This window comes from Thermobia domestica, chromosome 1 (assembly GCF_964235325.1).
Source record: "Thermobia domestica chromosome 1, izTheDome1.hap1.1, whole genome shotgun sequence".
NCBI lineage: Eukaryota > Metazoa > Arthropoda > Insecta > Zygentoma > Lepismatidae > Thermobia > Thermobia domestica.
This window is the reverse complement of record NC_137454.1, coordinates 170,502,664-170,526,638: the sequence shown is the minus strand read 5'-3', so window position 1 is coordinate 170,526,638 and position 23,975 is coordinate 170,502,664. Positions and strand designations below refer to the sequence as shown.

Below are 23,975 nucleotides of genomic sequence, written 5' to 3'. Positions count from 1 at the left end.
CGCCAGTGCTACAGTGCATGCAGCCGAGTCGAGAACCTAGCAGACAGCTGTTTTTGGGGCGGGATGCTTGCTGAATCATTGCGCAATACTTGGTGACACTGCCGTCGTGGTTATAAGGTGACTGTGATACTGGCTACTTCAGGACGATTTGTGAAAGTTGGGAGGGGGGTTCTTACGACTAGCCACCCTGCAGTCAGTGATTTTTCGTTTAAAGAGATTTGCAAAATTGGTATGTTGGCTTATATCCAGACAAATGACCCACCTGCTGATTACAAGATAAACATGAAATTTTTGAAAATGGGTTTATATCAGGAATTGGTAGTCAATACTACAGCCATTTCAAGCTTATTTTTGGGGACAAATTAATACCTAAAGAGGTGGCATTCAAAATTGTAAAAACGATTCAAGGAGACTTAAATGATTGGTCGTCATGTTTTAAGATGTAATAAAAAAAAATAAATTAAAAAAGATAATTCTTTTTGAGTAAATATTTGTGAAGATTTCTTGATTTGTTACTTATTCAGTTATTACACAACTCTAATAACTCCTTATATATATATATTTATCCATACATAAGTAGTCTATAAGTAAATTAAATTTAAAAAATAGAAATGTAGAAACTTTTTGCTTTTATATGTGTGAAAATTTTATGTTATAATTTTACTACGCCATTGCTAAAATGCTTGCAGAAAGTTTTTTGTAAATTGTCGCAGAAAGCTGAAAAACGTTCTGCTTTGAAGCCTACAGATCATATGAAAAAAACGAGCTGTGAGAACCTATTGTATGTCCATCTTTTCTATTGGGAAAATTGTTTATAGAGTTTGTATTTAATATGCTAAATTTTATAATAAATATAAAACAGTTTTTTCGTAGAGAGCGTTGGCAAATTAAAACTCTGCTCTATATTGTTGACAGGCTTCTGTTACTTGGCTGCGGAGAATCTATTCTCGAAAGTTTTTTTAACTGTTAACTACTTCATCTTATTTTTGTTCTGGTTGCTGGAACTAAGAAATATGTTGACAAAGAATTTGAGATCTTTTATTGTGATCAAGTGGGACTTAAATACTAGTCTTTCTATTAAGAATGAAGTTCTGTGAGAAATATTAATTTGTTTTATGATTTGCTTAACAATTGTATTCCTATTCATGTTGCACACTTTATATGGAATGGTTCCTATCCAATTCCATGGAGGTTACAAAGGACGAGACCTACTATTAACGTAAGCTCCGGACCACGACCGAGGCAGGTGCACGGATCACTATGCAAGATTAGCCCTCTCAATATAAATTGTTCCCCATCTTACTATTTTGCTTGCCGCCATCCCGTCTTCTAATTTCAAGGATGAACATACATTTATATGCATATCAGTATGGGTATGAAAAGAAATTTAGTTGGACACGAGAAAAATACTATTTTGCCCCTTGCTTGGAGGAGATAAAAAGTTTAGAATTGGCAACTCATGAATGTGTGGTAATGAACAGCTGCTCGATTGGACACTTGTTTAAGTGACTAAGCATTATCCCCTTCCTTAAAGAAAATGGTAATTGAAAGGAAGTGCATAAGTAGAGATCCAAACATTGCAAAGAACCAAAAATTTGAGAACTTCCTTTCTTGTTCAGTAGTTCATTTTCCGCAGCCACTCTGGGACCGATGCGTCGCGCGTCGCCTGCGTGGGACGCCTTAGCACTGACTCTGACCCAAACCACCATCCATTGTTCTTACGATGGGCTCGCCATACCCGAAAGCATTTTATACCTGCTGCCAGGTTTGTATTTCAGCTGCCCTTCACCTGAAGTCAAACGTTGTTTATACCTATTCTGGAGTACAGACGATACTCGAAGTTGAGTCTTCCGCCTTCCTTGCCGTTGGATTCTTCTATTCCTTTTCCGCTTCGGAAGCCGTTGCTCAATCTTTCTCGGTAGCCCTACATCGGGACCTGTGCGAGGTTGTATCAGCCGGGTCAGCTGACAAGGGAAGTTCGGGAGAAAGCACTCGTCTGCAGAGGAACTAAGCATGCCATTTGAAGGACCAATTCATGCTGGTTACAACAAGCTAATAAAATTCCTGTACGGTTGAGAACTGTTCGAGAGATTGTTTATATGAAAAAAATGAGTACATGCGCATTTAAACGTGTTAAGTACAACATTAATAGCAACGAATATTGACATACGAATTAAAATCTATCGGAGGTAACAGAAGAAAACTGTTTTGCAGTAACTAAAGGATTTGTTAGTTAAAATTAGTCATTATACTGTTCAGATTAGAGATGACAATTGGTCATTGTTCTTCTTCCGGTCTATGAAGAAATGATGCAGGCAAGAGACTTCCTTGCACCATGAACATTTTATATGAGTAATTGCGTTGCATTCGTCAAGGGAACAATTCGCATAACCAAAGCAAAAAGAGCAAATTCGACAGGTGATTCAAAACGTATATAATTTGTTCGGTAACTTGCCTTGTGGAACGCGAACTGAAACAATCCAATGTATCGCGGTGATGGGAACTGATTCATTAGCATGGACACGGACTTTATTTGATTATTTCGTTGGTACATCATAACGTCCGGATGAAGTTTTATACTATATACAGTCCGCAGCAAAAAAACATGCAACATGAGCTTGTAAGTTTATTGTGAAACGACGGTCTTCTGCTCCAAAATAAGTGTGCAGGGGAGGACTTAGAGGTTTCTCCTGGCGTGGTTCGTGCCACTTAGACGTTATGTTGTTTCCCTGGGCTGTTAGGCGTAGTTTCACTAACTTACATGCTTTTTTGCGGACTGTACAAATCTCCTGTCAATCTTTGATCTAAACACATCAAATGGTTGTACAAATCGTGTGCAGTTCTTTGGTATATTCCCAACCATTACGTCTTTGCCATCCATTACGTCATTGTAATGAATGAATGAATAATTTGTCTGTGAATGGACCCCAGTGATCAAGCAATATCAAGTTTAAACCATCAAAAGTACATAATAACGGTAGGTCGCTAGGAGGCGCAATCGTGCATTTAACGTTGAATCTCTCGAAAAGTTCTTAACCATACAGGAATTTTATTAGCTTGTGATCAGCGTGAATTGGTCTTTCAAATTGCATGTTCAGTTTCTCTGTAGGCGAGTGCTTTCTCCCGGACTTCCCTTGTAAACCCTACATATATATAACGAGGTGTTATTCCTCCCCTCTTTTAACATCCGGGCATGGAACCGATATTGGAGGAGCTTTGCTTTTGTCAGATTTTTTTATTTAAGAAACGCTAGTGCACCTTAAACTGCGAAGTATTGTCAATAAACTTCAATTAATTTTTTTTTTTTTTTTTTTTTAATACAAAGATTTCTCTGCATAATTTTGTTGTAGACTTTCCAGAAACTACTTAGTGTTTTTGAGTTGGTCTTAATTTCTCCTCTGTTCGTCATCTAAGCATACATCATAATTTATTTGAATATTATTTGTGGCAGAAAAGTAACGTATTGACAATACAGATTACAATAAGAAATATTTTTAAGTACTAAATAATTATGCAGGAAAATCTCAGTATTATACTTTTGATTTCCTTTGAAAACTCTCTAAGATGAAAGCAAAACTGATGAGTCCCATTTAGCATGTGAAAGGCAAGAGCAGGGCAGTTATATTTTCATTGAATACAATCTTTTGAATACGTGTAGTAGGCTTTTAAAAGAAACAATGAAATAAATATTCTAATTTTTTCCTAAATAGTTCAGCGACATATTCCAGGGTTTGCCTTGGACCCACCTGGGAAAACCCACTTTAAAACTCACCTGGTTTTTTGACCTTTTTGTTAGTATATTATTGGTACAAATAAGATGATCACATTGATGATCACATTAAAAGTGATTTTTATCAGATCTTGGACTTTCCTTGGGCGAATTAGATGCTTTCATGTTAAAGTATACAACAACATTCAACGTTAGACCTATATAAAGTTCTGAATGCACTAAATGAATAAAAAGCTTACCTTAGCTTGAGATAATTATAGAACAAATTAATGTATGGATTGTGAGCCTATTTGAAGTAAAATATGCAATTTTATATTTTAGAAAATACTTTCCGTGAATAGTGTGCTTGCCGACTCGGTGACGCCGGGGGACATTATCCTTCATACATTTGACGAGTTTAAGGCCATAGGTGCCTGTACCACCAGTAAATATGTAAATACATTTGTATTATTTCATACATTTGATGGTAACACAAGTATTCTTAAGTAAAATTTTGTTTTCCAACAACAGTAGTGTAGTTCCGTCATTAGTTGCTACTCTTCAAATAAGCGTTCTGTAGAATTAACATCAGCAATAGCGTAAAAATTCTTGTCAAATTTAAGAAGCTTCATTCTCGGAGTTCCGAAGACTATGTAACGCTACTATTTCAAGTGCTGAATTTAAACTTCCGTACTAGTGGTAGTGTCGATATACAGTAAAGAAAGCTGAATTTTCGGGGAAAACCCGCCATGAAAGAAGTGCTCGGGAAATTATCGCAGTTGAATGCACAAAGCATCAGAAGTAGAAGCAGAATACTTCAACAATAAAACTATTTATTTTAAGTTGGAAGATATTTAATTTCATTTAAGACGCTTTGAAACATTTACTTTATAAAATGTGGATTATCTCTTTGTTAATTGTTTTAAATTCATTTTTGGGAAAGAACCGTCTTGCTAGTGCTAGGGAAATTCTCGTAAATCAACGCGCAAAGTATCGGAAGTAAACTTCAACAACAAAACCATTTATTTTACGCTGTATAAGACATTCTGAAACATTTATTTTATAATACATGAATGATATCTTTATTTTAAATTAGTATATTTGGTATTCGTATTTGGCGAACGTTACTAAGGTTATTTGTTCGTTTGTCTGCCTGTACCACACACACATTACAGGGTACAACTTTCGGTCTTGTAAGTTTAAATTTTCAGGGTACAAGCACGAGACACACTAAATTTCCTGTATAGATTTTAGTGGCATACCAACGTACAATTTCAAAATGGCGGCATTTTTCTTTTCAAAATAGCGGGTATCCATGCTACAAAGCGCAATTTTGGGTCTTTTGAGTAGAAATTTTCAGATTAGAAGCACGAGACACTCTAAATTTGCTGTATATATATTTTGGCGGCGATCTAACGTAAAATTTCAAAATGGCAGCCATTTTTCAACTAAAGGTTATTCACGCTACAGGGTGCAATTTTCGAACTTTTTAATTTTAAATTTTGAGGGTAGAAGCAAGACGTTCTAAATTTGTTGTGTAGATTTTCTCGGCGATTCAATGTAAAATTTCAAAATGGCGGTCATTTTTTCAAAACAGTAGTGAACAGAATATTGTTGCAAGTTGCGACAATGACAATCTTGAAATACAAATCTCATTTTAACACTTTTACCCCAAATACATTGAAATATTAAAAAAAATAAATAAATAAATAAATAAATAAATAAAAATAAACCCGAAAAAACCGATTTGGGCCCAGGTGGGTTAGGTTTTTTTTTTATAAAATACCCGAGTTTTTTTTTTTTTTTTCAAACTGACATATTCACTCTTCTGTTGCAAGGAACTAGATATGATTCCCTCTTGTGCGGAAGACAGGAAATTAATTTCCAGGTAGGAGTTCATGTGATTCACATCCCGTATTAAGCTTTCAAACAAACAAAATTACACATAATCAGAAAAAAATACCAAAGCTTCTGTTTAATAATTCGACACATACGTTGCGACGATCAGTTGTTCGTATTCTCAGTGTGGGTTCCTTAAGAAATCACGTTGCTTGTAGAATTACATATTCGGATTAGTCCACTATAGAAATAGTGTTAATGGATCTTGAATTACTGCCTTTACATTTCCTTGTCAGGTAAAAGTTACCTGTAAATTATGTATTTGTGCAACGACCTTGTGAATACCACTTTACTTGATATGATAAACCAATACGAATGTCCCGCCTAATTATTAGTTAGTTCTTAAACCTCTGTTGTTTTTCCAGTACGAATGTCCCGCCTAATTATTAGTTAGTTCTTAAACCTCTGTTGTTTTTCCACTTCATACCTGTGCCCATAATTTCTTGTCAGTTTAATAGAAGCCTCTAACTTTCATAACTATACCCAGCACACTTGTAAATATTCCCTTTTAATATGAAGAACTGGAACGAATATCCCGATGAATTACTTTGACAAAACGTGTTCAATCTTTCCTGTTTTTCCCCTTACCGATACTCAAGTAGTTTAACAAAGCAAAAGTGTTGTGATCTACTTCAGATTATGATTTTAAAGCTATAAAGTTACATGCGTCTCCTGAAAAGGATATTGATGTATATTTTTATTGGAATCTTTCAGATCTTCAAGCAAATGGAACAGAAGAATCAGATATGGATGCTACTGATGAAATTGACGTAAGTTTTACTGACATGGACTTTTAATTTCAAGGTTCGTTTTCCATTAACAATACTCATCATTCATAAAGTACTAAAATTATTGGGATGGTTCCTTGTTGTTCTCGACAAAGAAACTATGTTCAAAGACAAGGGCCTCATGCTAGATGCGCCGTCTGTGTGAAAACATATCCCCAACATATGATTTCTAGTGTCATTTTGGTAAACTTTAGTAATAGTATTTAGGAAATGTGCGTAATATATATGTGTTGTACAAGATGGTTGCAATTAAAGTGCCGCCATTCACGGTGGTCCAGAGGTTTCCCAGATGTATGGTCAGGAAGATCCCCTAATCTAAATCCGTGTGACTTCTGGCTGTGGGATATCGAAAAGCTCGGGTCTACCAGGGAGATGTCTAGTCGCCAGCGAATCTCAAGGACAGCATAAGGCGACATGTCGCAACAATTCCGCCGGAACCGCTGCGAGTATTGCGTACGCCATTTTGCGGATGCAACATGTTGTTGATGTGTCTGGTAGGCATACGGAGCATGTTATGTAAATTGGTCACTGTAACCGCAAATGTTAATAAAATTATTCCCATTGCGCCTTTTGTTACCATTAAATGGAAATGAAGTTTCACCTTTTGTTACTCACACATTGTTCTTAAAGTTGTTCCCTTTGCACCATTTGTTACAATCACCTGTCCTTTACCTTGTTTTCATTACTTTTATTTCACATGTTTGACCTCTTTGACCTAGATAATCATCTTATCCAAACATGCTGGACCATTTCCACGTGCGTAATACCTGTACAGCGCCACACTTCCTCCTGGTGGCGGAAAGTGAAACTAGTATTTTTCCAGCGTAATTCTCTTCCGCATGGTTTTATTAGCGTATTTACCAAACTTCAATGTAATACGTTGATTACAGCCCACGCTGGACCGCCGTGAATAATGGCACTTGAATTGTAACCACCCTGTATTTGCTCGAGAATGAGGAGAGAATTAGAATTTTTAAATTTAGCGAAGTTTCTTTGTTGTTCCAGGATGTATGGTAAAGAAACCCTTATTAGATTATATATTTGTCCTGTTTTTAATCTACAGGATGAAGATAACGAAGAATTATATTGTAGGACATGTGATCAGTGGTTCACATCTTTGCATAACAAACGGGAACATTTGTATGGAAAGCAGCATTTACAGGTAGGTATATGATTTACTGTTATTTTTTTCGAAGCTCCGTACAAGCGTTGTCACTATTAATTAATGTAAATTATTGTTTTGAAGTATATATATTTAGAAAATAGTAGCAAGTAATTAAAAGCATTAACTTAATTTAAAGTTACCGGTGAAGTAAAAGGTAGTGGACTTAATTCATAAGGGCGACATCCGTGTTTGATCCCTATAGAGCTATATTGACTTCAGGGATTTATTTCATAAGAGCAAGTTTTGAACTCTCTTCTAGAGCTCATTAAATATTAAAACTAAATGCAACTAATAAATAATAAAAGTGCTGGTACTCGTTATTTGTCGTTAGTACTTGTAATTCTATGACAGTTGTAGAAATAATAATAATAAAACAAGTTCTACTCTGCCGTTACAGGGTATATCTTCTTTCATGTAAGAGGCACCAACTCAACTTACCAAACAAGTGGTAGGGTGATGTTTTCAGCAGAAACCTAACCCGTCCTATTATTATTATTATTATTATTATTATTATTATTATTATTATTATTATTATTATTATTATTATTATTATTATTACCATATGTTGCATACCAAATTGTATGATTCGTTGAGCTCGACTATGTTCCAAGAACACTTGAAACGTTAAATAAGTTTGCGATTGGTTTACGACCGTAATTGATAATTAACATTTGTGGTTGCGTTATGAGATACATACAGTGAAATCTTTCGATGTTGGCCAGTTAGTTTCACAGAAATCTGATTAACATATCGGAAATTGAAAATAATATAACCATTATGTTCCACAATTATACTCTTTAAACTAGAGGAGATGGATGATTAATGAAAGTCAATGATAATTGTAATCAATGTACTATGAGAGAGCCTCTAATGTTATTTGATATTGAAGAATGGGATAACCCTTTACTTTAGATATGTAATTTATTCTAGGAGAATTGTTATATTATGCTTAATACATGTGCATACCTTATTTCAGTAGAATATTACTCTTAACACACTGGATTATTCAGATTGAAGACATAGAAGACTGGAGTAACATCTTATTACAAAATAAAGCAATCATTGATCATCATAAAATCTCTTCTGTTGTACACCCTGTTTCTAAAAGAGTATACGTATTTACGAAGTATTATTTTGTCCAAACTATCGATCGCTGCGCCTCGGCTCGGCTATTGGAGAAACGAAGACATAATCTAGTTTATATTAATAGCCGCTAGATGTTAGTTGTCTTCTGTTTTGCTTGCTAACCGTCATATGTTTAAAATGGCTACTCCGCAGCAGAAATCATTTTGTGTTCTCGAGTTTGCGAAGTGCAATTCCGTGATGACAGTGCAAAGACGTTTCAGGTTAAGGTACCAAATTGATCCTCCGAATGGGTGGAACATTCGCAGATAGTATCGACAGTTTGTAGATACAGGATATGTATATAAAGGAAAGAGTCCTGGCCGCCCTCGTGTTCCTGAAGAAAATGTTGCACGAATTCAAACTGCTTTCCAACGTAGTCCTTCAAAATCAACTCGTCGTACCAGTCGGGAGTTACAAGTGCCGACAACAACAATGGCGTGTTTTGAGACGTCGGTAGGTTATGAAGCCGTACAAGTTACAGATGTTACAAGCTCTGCGTCCTAATGACAAACGCAAACGTGTGGCATTTTGTAACGAGATTCTGGATGCTATTGACAATGATAACACTTTTGCACAACGCATCATGTTCAGTGATGAAGCGACTTTCCGTGTTAGTGGTCAGGTAAACAAACAAAATGTTCGAATTTGGAGCCTACAGAACCCACATGCAGTCATTGAACATGTACGAAATTCGCCCAAAGTCAATGTGTTTTGTACGATATCCCGAGCATCTGTTTACGGCCCATCCTTCTTTAATGGAAACACGGTTAAGTCAGCAGTATCTCTCTGTTACAAAGTTGGTTGTTTCCGAGGATGCACGAAGACAACTTCATTTTTCAACAAGACGGGGCACCCCCTCACTAGAGTTGCCAAGTGCGTGAATATCTGAATGAAACTCTACCGAACTGTTGGATTGGGCGTCAAGGAGCTGGCGACTTAGCATGTCTCAGCTGGCCTCCACGTGGCGACTTAGCATGTCTTAGCTGGCCTCCACGGTCACCAGATATGACACCCTGTGACTTCTTCCTGTGGGGTTTCGTTAAAGACAACGTTTATGTACCACCACTCCCACAGAACCTTGAAGAGTTGAAGAACCGAATCCGTACTGCCATAACATCAGTGACACAGGACATGCTTGCCCGAGTATGGGAGGAATTTGAGTATCGATATGATATTGTTCGTGTCGCTGATGGGGACATATTGAACATCTGTAATTTGAACTTTGAACTGTAATTTGAACTTGAGAAGTTCGTAAATATGTGTGTAAAACTTCATATTCGTATTTCTTAAAGTTTAATAAATATATGTATTCGAAATACGTATGCATATATGCATTCTTTTTGAAACAGGGTGTACTATAGGAGAAACAATTGTCACCCGAACTGCATGAACATGAAAATTTTATGTGGATATTTTCTAAGACAATGTATCACCTGTCAAAAATTTTTGTTTGTGGTTGTTCATGGTATATGTGATTTATTTTAGCTGCAGTTTAATGAGGACACAAACATTTCGTTTATGGTGCACATGCACATATCTAACTTTGAAGATGAGATCATGATTAGCTTTTTCAGTAAGACGTGGCCAGATGTACGAAAACTATCTGTTGAAGCAAGGCAGTGATATGTCCACATTATCTAAAACAAAACATGGAAAATCTTTGTTGTAATATTCGTACAGTTACTTTCTTCCTCCACGTTTTTGTTGGCCACCTCGGTTAGTGATCTAGGACATTATTCTATAGTGCAGCGGGATGGAAGCTTTTGAATTTTTGTCAGATAATTTTAATATTTCAATATAAGAATAAACTTCCTACAAATTTACTTCGAATGCTATAAGACAATGCAGGTGGCCAACTTGAAGTAGTAAGTGATATAGAAAAGATTGATGGGCCTATATTCGTTCGATTTGGAAACGTTGCTGTCACCTAGTAGTTACGAGATAACCGTGAAATTGGTGTGGTTATCAGTGTGGTGTCTCAACTTTCAAGTACCGGAGTGTCATGTAAGTGATAGTGAAGTGTCACCGACATTGAACCGTTATTCTTTTCCACGCACACTTTTCGTACTAAGGAATATTGAAACAGTGTAGGAAAATGGTGTAATCATCCGTGGAACCATAGCTGAAGGTATCATGGCCAGGCAAATACAAATAGGGTAAGGCAGAAGCATTCTCTAATAAAAAGGGCTTATTCGAGGTTGTCAGGGGAAGTGTCATCTCAGATATTTCGTAGAATTCGTCGACTGGCAGGCTAAGAGAATTTACCACCTCAATGTGACATAACCCAGCGATTGAATCGGGCGCAGCCCATTGTGAACTGCATCATTTGTCGCAGTCTTGGACTGCGGCTCGGACGTAAGGGCTGAATTCACAACTTACTCCCGCGCCACATTACTGAACTTAAGACAGGGTACAGCAAACTAGCGAAGTCAAAATGGAAGACAATTGACACATTGGATGAGGCCTACACGTATCGCACACGTAATGGTAACGTGCGGGCAACTACGTACCAGAACACGAGTTTCACCGCCAGTGCAGAGAAACTTTCCCCACAGAGAATCATGATTTTCGGAGCTCCTCCGTGGCTAAGCGGTTAGCGTACGCGCCTTTGGCGTGGGAGGCCCGGGTTCGATTCCCGGCGGGAGCTCATGTGGTTCGGATTCCACGTTAATCAGTAGGTCCACGTCTCATATAGCCTCGCTGCTGAACGGGACGTAAAACTCAAAATCAACTCAACTCAATCATGATTTTCGCCAGATGCAGTTACGAGAGGAAGTTGGATGTACGTAAGTTAGACAGAAACGTGAAGGTGAATGCTGCCTACTTCCAGAAATCCATATTGACCCCGAATGTGTCGGAAAGACATCCCTCATTTGTATGGAGCCAGTAAGATTCAGGTGCAGACCCACATGGACGAAGCGTCCAGCCATACCTTCTTATCATTAGTCCTGTTTTATTATGGTGTGGAACAAGAAACAGGAATCCGTGTTATTCCCTTTCGTGATCTTCCTGTAGAAACGCCCTGACACCATTCTATGCATTTGGTTATGTTACACCGATGTCTGCAACAGACCGTTACTAGTGTATAGAAAACCTGCAGGGTGGAGTGGGATCGAATTTGTTTCAATGATGTTTGTTGCAGTGGAAATTGTGATCTTGGGCGATAGTCCATAATGCTGACGGTCCAATAGAACGCAACTAGTGGTGGCAGCACAGCTTTTCGTAGGGAAAGTACACTTCGAAAATCCGTCGAATATAACTCGATCAGTCGTCGGTATAACTTATGGATATTTTTGAATTCCACAAAAATAAGACCAAATTAACAAAAGAGGGTTTTATTGTTTTGTAATCGTAATATATGTATGCTGTATTTTATATGCAGGAAGTAGAATTTTACTGTTAATTTATTTATGTATTTGTTTTTAATTTCAGTCCATTGCAAGCGATTTCCAGAAACAAAGTCTTGCCGATCAAGATGGACATAGCAGTGGTTTTCATTCCGTATCCACATCATTAGATGAATCAAGCCTCGATGGACCTCCAGGATTAGTCGCATCTTCTTCGAAAACAAAGCAACAATTACCATGTGGACCATCCAATGTAACCGATGCAATTGTTCAGTTTATAGCTTTAAATGCAGGTGAGCAATTTTTTAAAAATATAGAACTCTGATAATGTATTCATGTGAAGAAACTCAAGCTTTTTCTTTATATTCTGTCTTGTACTCCCATCATCATCATAATCACATTTCTATTATTTCCCGTTGCCAGTATCTTGCCTTGCGTGGGTGTGGATAGTGGATCTCTTGCAACTTATTTCATTCCACCGTCTTCATCCTGCCATCTGTTCTTGGTCGCTTGGTTAGTTAATGTAATTTCCATATGTAGAAACGTCTTAGGTAGCTGTTGTCGGATACACTCTTGTTCTTTTCTTTCACTTCTATATGGAAGTCCTTTTTCTCTTCACTTACCTTCAGTACATTATCCTTTAAAGATTCTACTTTCATTATCTTATCTATTACTCGCTTATCCAGAATCAGCATACCATTAAGTGTTCTGCTTACGTTCTATAATTTTCATTTCGCACTTCCTTCTAATTATACACATTTTATCGCCAAATCATAAATTATTATTCATCGTTTTTTTTTTTTTTTTTTTTTTTTTTTTTTTTTTTTTTTTTTTTTTTTGTAACAGTCCAGTAACATGGCGTATTCTTATTTTTAAACTTTGGCCTCTATTTTTTTTTTCTTTTTCTTTGTTATCGACTTTCTTGTTATTACCTTCTCAGCCCCCAAGACATAATCTCTTGGAGGTCCGAGTGAAGGGATATTATTTTGTATTTTTCTCCGTTATTGCACTTTCGACCAACAAGCTCCTAAGCATCCCTCTCGCGGATCTGCATATAATATTTTGGCCTGAAAAGACCAAGTAGTCTTGTTATATATTAAAAATTCTGTTTAAGGTTAATATTCTTATCCATAGGTAGAGGCACGAGTTTTTCGCAATGCGCGATAAAACGAAATGCGTCAGAATTAAGTAGGTTTTAGTTTCTTGACGTTTTATGATATTTTATGTGCATTTTCATTGGTTTCCGTTGCGCGACAAAACGCGAAATTGTCAGCTATGCGCGAAATTTCTAATAATACGCGATATAACGCGAAATTTTAAAAATAAGTTTTCATTACTTTAAAAACGCCAGTTTTACGTTGACGAAACGGTAGAACATGGCATGAATGGTGCATTTTGTGTGATTTGAACACGGCTATAGAGAACATGTTGCGCATTAGCTTTCACCATCGCAGCTGGATGGGGGGGGGGGGGGACCGTTTTAATTAGCTATTCAGAGAGCCCCTTCGTGGGGAAAAAAGTGGCAGTAATGCGCGATGAGACCACTGACCGCTGTCTTTGTAGTTTTGGCCCGTACAATGGAGGGAATATTAGACAAGGTTCCTATTGGTAAGGGAAGTCAGGGGAAGTTGTGCAGGTCAGGAAAACTTAGGGAAAAAGACTGGAAATCAGGGAAATTTTATAAAATATATTTTTTGTAACAGCAATTGTACACCAATTTCAGCTTAGCCAACCATTAATGAACACAGTATGGAACGTTGCTCAGATTTTTATGGGTGGTAAGTGGAATGCACCGTACATATGAGCAAGTGATTATGATTTGTGTCTATAGAATAAATGTTCCCATATAAATATTCACTGTTATTTATTCCGTACTTATGTGTCAACGTCATCCGACACCCTTGAAAGTCAGGGAATTTCCTGCCAATGGTCAGGGAGAAGTCAGGAAAATAGATTTCTCCAGATTAGTTGGAGCAAGTTTTTTTTTTGCTTAATGTTACTTTTTTCTGGATGCAGTTAATGCAACCACATGTTCTTAAGTGTTAGTAGACACACTGCACCACTACAGCATTGAATATGAGAATTTTCTTAGTTTTATCTTGGACAGTGCACGTTATATGTGCAAGTGCTTGGACACGTTGTTTGTGATATGGAATGCATATTGTTCATATGCAGTACAGTGTTGGTCACACAAAGTGAGCTTGATTGGAGATATCTGGCAGAACACTTGAAAGAACTTAATAATTTTGTGTGCAATGTGAAAAATGCATTTTTGAACGCAAGAAAACTCAAAAGCAAGTACCAGAGATTTCTTAAAGAGAAGTATCCTGATCTTGAACTCAAGTTGTTTCCCGAACCTATTCTGATTAGGTGGAGTAGTTGGTTCCATGCTGTGCAGTATTTAGACAAATAGTTAGAACCAGTAGATCAATTCCTTTCAAAATGCGACGATCTAAATTCTCAAGCTAAAACGCTAAAAAGTTATTTGAAAGATAAGAAGCTAATTTTGAAGGCTCAGTGATGTTAGTTTTGTTTTGTTAGTGATAATTGTGGTAACCTTGTTGATTTTATAACTTTCACCGAGACGGACAAATCTGCAGCACAACTGTTGAGTAGTCATCTTGACAGACTCAGTACTTAATTCTGCAGGGACGGTTTTCTGCAAAGCGTCTTTGGTGAAAAAAGTAAAGCACACTTACGTTTGTTTCCAAGCGAAAAGAGAGCTAGTGTTGAATGCGACTTATATATATATATATATATATATATATATATATATATATATATATATATATATATATATATATATAAGCTTTCTTTCCAAAGGAAAGACTCCCAAACTGCAGAAATATATGATGCTTTGGGAAAGCTGTTTGATCCTTCTTTAATTGCATGCAGTAGTGAACCAGACATTGTTGAGTTAAGGAAGTTTTATCAAGCTTTGCCTTCATTTAAAAAATGCAAGCACCTAATTATGAATTACCGTATTTGGAGTTTTACAAAGCGGCCTATGAACTCTTGACAAGTGATTCGGTTGGAAAGTGCAATGTAGTGAATGTTTTGAATGAACAAAAATTTCGAAGTGATGATTGTCTGAAGTTTGTTGTAAATGAACTTACATCTGTGTGGCTTCCAACAAGCAATGCCAATTGTGAGAGGTTTTCTTCCAAGTATGCTTATAATTAATGCTTAATGTGACTTTTGCCTATGTTTTCAGAACACAGCAAGATTTTCCTCCTCATAGTAAGTTTACTGATTTTCCTTCAGTTTGGTTAAAAAAAATATAATTTTCTATGAGTGAAATTTACAACGTCAAGTGAAATATTCAGTATATTTTGTTTTTAGGTAATTAATGGTTTATTTCTGTAGTGATCTATGAATAAAAGGAACAATTGTAAAAAAAATGGCAGGGAATATCTTTTCCACAAGAGCTACAAAATGTGAAACGTTATTTGGAAAATGCGAAATGTGATAAACGAAACGCGAAATTTTCAAATTCTTCGTGCGAAAAACTCGTTCCCCTATCCATAGGAAATAAAATGGAATTAAAACAAACGTGAGAGTCCTTGTGTGATAACTGATGTGCAAGTTGTACCATCAATGATTTTTGTCAATCTGACTAGTGGACAAACTGTACCTCCTTATCTTGTTAATTGGAGACCCGTCTTTCAATATTTCATTTAAACCAAATCGATATCAGAGATCCGTATAATGATAAAATATTTCAAATTTCACTATAACACCTCCCCAACTGACACAAAAATATCTACTACCTGCTAAAAGTTGATACGAAAATCCCTTACACTTCATATTGTTCATGTTTCCAGTGTTGATTTTCACTGTTACTGTCTTATATATTTTGGGGGATCTTCTTCTGCAGCTCATATTTAGTCCTTGGATCACATAAATAATTTATGAACATTTTATGTTAAGCCCCCTGCTACGTGATTTTTTCCCTCGATGTTGAATATATATTTTATTTGTAAAAATGGTTTCATACTAACCTTTATAACAAACTAATAAATAAAATTTTGATAATAGACTGAATTCAAACGAAAATTAGAATTCTACTGCATATGTTCACGTTAATAGTTTTTTCAGAAAAATTTGTATGAATAATGTTTAAAGCAACAAGAAGTATTTCATGTTTCGTAAAAGTTTCGTTAATATTTTCTGATGTAACGCATTTTCTCTCTCAAAAACGAAACCTAAAATTTACAAAGTGATTAATGCACACCGTTCCTTATTTTGAATTATTATTATTACTTGCTTCAAAAAGCACAATCCGCCAAGTGAACTTTGTGGTGGACAAACATCGTGTGCGTTGGTTTCCTCGGGGTTCTCCCACTTTCTTCATTCTACCATTTTATTCATTACTCATCATCACCGCCTCCTTTAGCCTAACCGGCATAACCGTGGGACGTAAAACCCAAATATTTCATTTCATTTTTCAGAAAGCACAATATAAACTATGGGAGCAATGGCTTAAGTGGTGGAGCGTTCACATTGGTGCGTAGCGTCCCTGGTTCGACCTCGGCTCGCGCCAAGTGGACTTTGTGGTGGACAGACACTATGTTCGTAGGTTTTCTCGGGGTTCTCCCGTTTCCACCCACTTTATTCATTCCACATTTCATTCATTTCTCATCACTTCTTTAGCTTAGCCGGCATAACCGTGGGACATAAAACAAAGATTTCATTTCATTTCGGGGTTCTCCCGTTTTCTCCCGCTTTATTCATTCCACTATTGCATTTATTGTTCATCATCACCGTCTCCTTCAGCCTAGCCGACATAAACGTGAGACGTAAAACAAAGATTTAATTTTTTTTTCAGCACAATATAAACTGTTCTTGTGATTGGTATAATTTATGTGTTCAAGCCAACTATACAAATAAGCAACATTATAGTTCATGTTTCATATGGTATACTATATACTAAAAGGTTTATACCAAGTGAATTATTTAATATAATCAATTCTGCTGTATACAAGTATGATTAACTATTCTTACATGCCTTGGTCTCGTTATTTGTAAATTGTTTATTTCTTAATTGCAGAAAGAGAAGAGGAAATAAAAACGTTAAGCAGTCAATTAGAATCAATGCGAACCAAGAACATTCAATTAAAGAACGAGCTTCTTAACTTAAAAATGAAAGCAACTCAATTGGAAAGTAATTTAAAGTGTGCCAAAGAATCTGCAGTTAAATTGAACCAAAATATATATAAACTTACTATGTTGCCAAGCCTTATGAACATTCTATCTGACTTTGATGCAAGATTAGACATATTGAATCACTGACGGTAGCTAGTGCCTTCGTACTCGACGATAACAGGAGAATTTTAGAATAAAAGTTCCTTGGGTTATATGTATATTTAGATATGTAAAGTGCTCTTATTTTCTAGGGAAACCGGGAGTTTTGTACCGGGGATTTTTTCTTAAATGACAATGCGAAAAAAAAAGTCAATGGTAATAGGACCAAAGTTTGAAAAAAGTATGTAAGGAATTCTGTGCTCTATATTTCTTTGAAGGATCTTGGTATTTCGTGTTAATTCCTAGAACGAAACAGTTAATTTATATTTTGCTTTACTTGCAATTAAGTGCAACGTACTTAAAAAATACAAAGACAATACGTGACATACTATATGTATACAATTGCTGTGACCATACTCAGTTTGTTGTTTCCCGTTGTTTGTTTTCTTTCTACTATTTGTGATAACTTTATTTCTTTATTATTGAACTTGATCGTTATTATTTATGGAGTACATAAGTTATTGTTGTTTATATAATCATGTATAAAATGGCTTGTATAATTTTTGGTTGTCTTGTTCGCCCTGGTGCTTATAGTCTTTTATCGTGCAGCAAAGTTTTTTCTGCTATTGAAACAATGCAAGTTGTATTATAGTCAAAAAAGAATTAAAGGAATTGGATTTTGTATTTTTTTTTTCTTTCTTTCTTTCATACAAAACAAAATAATGTTTCATATTAACGTTATTAGTCCAGGACGACGCTATGTTTATTTTTTGCTCGTAGCAAGTGTTATTTGCTTTGTGGGTTAAATGTGTGTAAAGTACTAAGTCAGGTTGATGAATCTGTCTTTGTATGTAAATGTTCTTTTTATTGTGTATAACCGGAAATATAAGTCTTGTTCTAATGTGATAATTATTAAGGACAAGATGATAGTATTCTGTACATTGAATTGCGTAAAAGAGAATTGCCTCTTCATGAGTAGGTATGCATATTTTCATGAACATTAAGAGTGCAAAAGTTATTTTTGTTTTCTTCTTTCTTTCTTTCTTTCCTAAAGAGATTGCATTTCTGAGAGGCTACATCAGCCAACTCATTTTTCACTCCAGATACAATTGAAGGGCCTGATGACAGAAGGGCGTATCTCACATTTACAACTTTGTGACGAAAAAAAAAAAAAAAAAAGAAAATAAGTTTTCAGGAAAGGTAACAACACATAATCCCTCATTTGCAACTTCGTGAGAAAAAAGCTGTTTAAGTCGTCAAGAAAGGTAATTGTCCATAATTCTACCAATTCCAGACAGCAAATAGCAAAGATGATCAACCCATATGTAACACATGGCACCAGCTTTAACATAATACGTGAAAGACAATTTCTAAAGAATGAGATAGGCCTTCCTACCATCAAGCTCCTCAATTTTTTGTGTAGTAGAAAAGGATTAATTCGAGTATTTTTTGTACGAGATATTTTTTACTGGTAAATATGTTATTCGACGTGGTAATTGGTGTTAAGAGAAACTGAAACAAAAAGATGAAAAGCTAAAAGTTTGTTTATAATGTAGAATTGTAAAGAAATTGTAAATGTGTAATGCTTATCATCTTACCCTCAATTATGGTGCGCTGTGGTAATTTTGGTGGAATATTGGTGCATACACGATGGCGGCTATCGTTAGTAGATTAACAAGTGCAAGTATAAAAAACTAGTTCAGGACCTAACAGAAATTAGTTCATTTGAGTTTTTGTTTTGCTCTTTCTACACAAATTTCAAATCGTTTACGTGCTGATTGTTGTTTTGTAATTATCCAGTGTAAATTGCGAAACATGTGTGAATGAATAACTAGGAAACCGGTCTTCTTATTGCTTGTAAAGTGCCAGTGTAGAAATAGCTGCTTTACATATTTGGAAATACTTTCTTCATTGTGATTTTTTTTATTTACATGTTTTAAGAATTTTAAGTAACGTCATGAAAATGCATTAACTGTTAATAACGAAGTCCATATACTACAAAATCCAAAATTTGATTATTATTGGATCAATAAGAGATGCACTGCGTTGTTCTATAAATAATAATGACTAGTCATGTACTTGCATTGCATCTAATAAAAAATAGGATGCGAATGATGATTGTAGCCGTTAGAATCTCTTTAACACATACTGTTTCACTTGATTGTTAAGCAGTTGAGGAATGTATTAAACTTAATGAAACTTCAAATTTAAAGGGTGCTCACCTTGTTTTTGTGTAACCTGTTAGCAGATTTATTCAAAAAATCTCGAATATCTCTCGCTGACTCCTATCACCATTGTCAAATTTTAAAGTATTCATTTTATACGCCATTATTTACAAATAAGAAAATAAATTCCACGGACCTTGGTATTTTTTTTTTTAATCCTAATCTATCAACTCAGATCTGAAGAAGAAGAATTGAATCTGTGTATACAGTGTGCAAGAAAAAAAAAAAAACGTTTATTATTCGCAATAGTTTTCGAGTGCATTCGATTTAAACATGCAAGTGTTACGCCCTCCGAAGATGTCGGATTGCTGAAATCGAAATGATTAGAAAATTTCGCAAACCAATAGCATAGTGTGTTGAGTATTACTTTACTACTCCTGACTCAAATGCACTGTCAAGTCACTAAAAAAAAAATCATGAGAAATTGTGATCTCCCTGTTGTACTTTCCCACGACCATGTTGTTGCCTTCTGACTAATTGGACACTCCAACCAGTTTTCTCAACATGTATTGAGTTTGCGACGACGTATACGTGACATTAGTCCATCTATTGGTTGCATGGGACGGTGGTTTCATCAGACATGAAACGGGATATTTCAATCACATCAACGCAATATGAGCAAAGGGCCGCGGTGGCTCAGTGGTAGAGCGTTCACCTCTGGTACTTGGGGTTCCGGGTTCAGTCCCAGCCCCCTCCAAGTGAACTTTGTGGTGGACAAACACCATGTGCGTGGGTTTCCTCGGCGTTCTCCCATTTCCTCCCACTTTCTTCATTCCACCATTTCATTCATTAGTCATCACCGTCTCCTTTAGCCTAACCGGCATAACCGTGGGACGTAAAACTCAAAGATTTCATTTCACTTTCCAATATGAGCAAAACCGAGGTGTCTATCGGTTACGAAATCAGAAAATAGTCATGAAAGTCAAGAAATTTAGCTTTTGGCTCACGATTTTTTTTTTTTTTTTTCAATCTGTACAAATATAAATGCAGACTGAAAAATGTTATTCTATAAAACGTCAAAATTCACCACCAAAAATGTGTATGGTCAGCTTTAGACGCTACCAAATCGCAAGCAAAGCACGTTTCTATCGCATGCGTGAACATTCGACCTCATTCACCCTTGAGTGTGTTACGAAATTTTATGGTTCAATAAAGAAAAGGTCACGAAATTTCATTTTGGAATTTTAGTCGACACCTGGCAAAACAAATGCATGGAATAGTAATACTTTCGTTGTCAAGACAGGACGTATTTAGACACAATTCATTTAGCAAGAACAGAAAGGAAACAAATTATATGTTCTAGAACAACAAACTCTAGATTTTTATAAACAATAGTAATTTGCAGTAGTTTTCACCCTGCTTTGTCCTTAAGAGAAGGCACAAGAAAGACTGGAATAAGTTTTCATAAAATCTGACCTTGAGAATAACATCATGATACGCAACTTCTTTTTCTCTGCATTCTTTTCTTCTTTACAGTTCGCCAGAATATCACTAGCCACCGTTATGTTCTCACAGATTTGTTTGTATTTTAATATAAATTAATTTAATAATTGTAGCCTAGTCACATGCAGAAATTGATATATTTCATATAAGAGAACTTTTAAGTATTCATGTAAGTAACAGAATGTCTTTGTAAGGATGTTATGGGTAATCCAAATTGACTTCAAAATTAAATCGAATGCAAATGTATTTTACATTATTCGTAGGTTAATAATGCTAAGATAACATCCCACCAATTTATCATCGAAAAAGATACATAGACTGTGATGTAATTGGAACTCTGCTTCCTATCTCGTGGTAGGTTATTGTAACAGAAAAATGTAACATGTACAACCCTTCTATTGACCTGTAAATGTTAAGGTGGAAAAAATAACTTAAGGTGCTTCAATGTTTATTCATTGTAAAACATGAAATAAAAAAAAAAAAAGATTTCTAATTAATGAATACAATATTGATTTACCAATTTTGACTGACTTTACTATATTGAAGTTATATCCCATACATATCTTTGCCCATTATTTTTGGTCGAGTAGACTGATCAGAGTAACTGATGTTTATTTATTTATGAAGAGGAAGTAATTATCCGAAAATTATATTAATATTGTCGAATATTGTCTATTTCTTCCTGCCATTTCCTAAAAGAGCTTCCAATTCATATTTATTACTATAATGAATTATCAAAAGCATAATTACTGTGTTGTGGTCTTGCCCCGTATTGCCTTCGAATGTTTTCACCCTCCTGGAATCTTGTCCACATTACACTACGAACCACGTTCAACTTGATACTCTCAGCTCATTCATTTGCCCCATTTTAAGCCTTTCAGTGATATGGCCAAGCGAAATATCCAGATCGCTGCTTTGTGTTATCCTCAATGTTCTGTATGCATTTGATGTGTACCTATCCAACGAAATACACCGTACGTAACACTTAACTACCAAGTTGGTCTTGCATGTACAGTCACGAAAGAAAGTATTCTTCAGTTGACAAAATTTCTTTTTTCTAATAACTCCAAAAATAAATTAACCTATCAGAGTACCGATTTTGGCAAGTTATCAAATTATAACTATTCTAAGGATAACGACAAAAAGATCCATAATTCATTTGTTCCCGAGTTATTGGTAAAAGAAAATTTGTCAACTGTCAAATACTTTCATTTCCGTGTGTACCACCCATCAATCATTAATCACGCTTTTAGAGGATACCTGTGTTGCTCACGTATTTTCTGGCATCCACAAAATTACATTTTGTGCTATGGTTTTTTGAATAACACTGGCCTGTGAAATAAAACTTTTTCTCCGGCAAAAGCTTGAAGAGGTGATTTAACCTAATTTAGGTGTGCTGATTTCAAATATCGAAACCGTTGTCGCCTATCACGTACATTTTTTTTTTCTATTTGCAATCGAAATTTTTCAAATTATTGTAACTTCGATAGTAAACACGATACTAGAGAATATGTGTAATTTGAATGGGACATGATCAAATTGCCACGAATATACACAACAATACTTTATGTAATAGGTTCACTTGTATAAATCTCACCACAAGAGCATTATATTTTGCCTATCACATACGGTTTGCTACTATATGAGATCAATTTTTTTATACTGTTTTAATTTCAACACAGAGTTCACCATAAAGAGAGAATATCTGCAATGTGAATAGAATATGATCAAATTGTAACGAATATACAAAAAAGCACTACTTAATGTAACATGTTCATTGCTAGAATGTATGAATCTCACTACAAGAACACTATTTTTTGCTGCGCTTTGATATTTAATTTTAGCGTTTAATAAAAAATCCAAAGACAAGACTTATAGCAATCGATAGCTATTCAGCTGAACAAAATTGTGTGTCAGTATAAATAAATCATGCTTAGTTTTCGAGAAAAACTTCTTTTTTTCAATTGCTGCGTACAACAACCATGCCACATATCAAGGTGAAACTGATACTACAACGAGTATATATTATCAATCGATAGAGCACATCGAGCTGAACAAAATTACGTTTGAGGAAAATTGAGAAAAACTGTTTATGCCGCTAAGTGTGTTCAATGCAAATTTGATGCAGCTAGTTTTTATTTTGCTGGAACAAATTATTTATTTATTTTTATATTGTATATGAAAAATATACAACATTAACCAACATATTGTTTGAATAATTCTAGCAGTGATAATACTACTACTTGTAAACTTCGTAATTTTAATAAGAGTTAGTATAACAAATCATGGTTAGTGATAAATCTAACATAATATACTACATAATCTCAGTGCCAGATGGCAGTAATAATTAAACCTATACTTTTTACTTAGAGTTATTTGATTTGCTGTAGATGCTTTAATGATAAGAACTTGGCCTGCTTTTCAACAAAATCAAACAACAGTCGCTGTATGCTTAGATATTAAGGATGCATTTGACCATGTAGTTTTAGATAACCTAGTTCATTTTATGTACAACATTAAAACTTCTAGTAAATTCATCCACATTATACATATTTTTTTTAATTAATAGGGAAATTATATAAAATTAGATAAATCTAATATAGAGTTTGTGTGCGGCCTGGGGACCAGACAAGTTGATCGACAGTTACCAAATTTCGGTCACGGATACCTTGTTCCAGGCCCCAGACCAAGACGAAGAGATTTTTTTAAAATTCGAACCAGGAGGGTTTCTGGGGGGAGGGGGGGGGGGAGTTTGCCGGGACATGTAAAAGTAGTAGAAAATGACCGATATTAGTGTCGAATTCATAGTTCTCGCGGTCGCTGAGATCAATGGTGAAATTCCGATCGCTTGAACTTCCAAATTCGCCCTATTCGCCTGCGAATGGGGTTCAGCGGGGGGAGGGGATACCAAGACGTAAAAATAGCCCAAAATGACCGATGTTAGTGTCATATCCACAGTTTTCGCGGTCGCTAAAATGAATGGTTATACTCTCACAGGCGTTGACTTCCAAATACAGCCCCTATGCGAAG

At 35.6% G+C, this 23,975-nt stretch overlaps 1 protein-coding gene across 1 annotated transcript in view; it reads left to right on the top strand.

Annotated features, from left to right (window-relative positions):
• The window catches only part of LOC145691055 (uncharacterized), a 45,592-nt gene extending 25,934 nt beyond the window's left edge, over positions 1-19,658 (top strand). Inside the window, exons 6-9 of the mRNA XM_081766696.1 lie at positions 6,323-6,378; positions 7,460-7,558; positions 12,119-12,326; positions 17,084-19,658. Of these exons, the coding sequence (XP_081622822.1) occupies positions 6,323-6,378; positions 7,460-7,558; positions 12,119-12,326; positions 17,084-17,325 (605 nt within the window). The 3' untranslated portion in view covers positions 17,326-19,658. The remainder of the gene's footprint in view (positions 1-6,322; positions 6,379-7,459; positions 7,559-12,118; positions 12,327-17,083) is intronic.
• Positions 19,659-23,975: the final 4,317 nt, after the last annotated feature.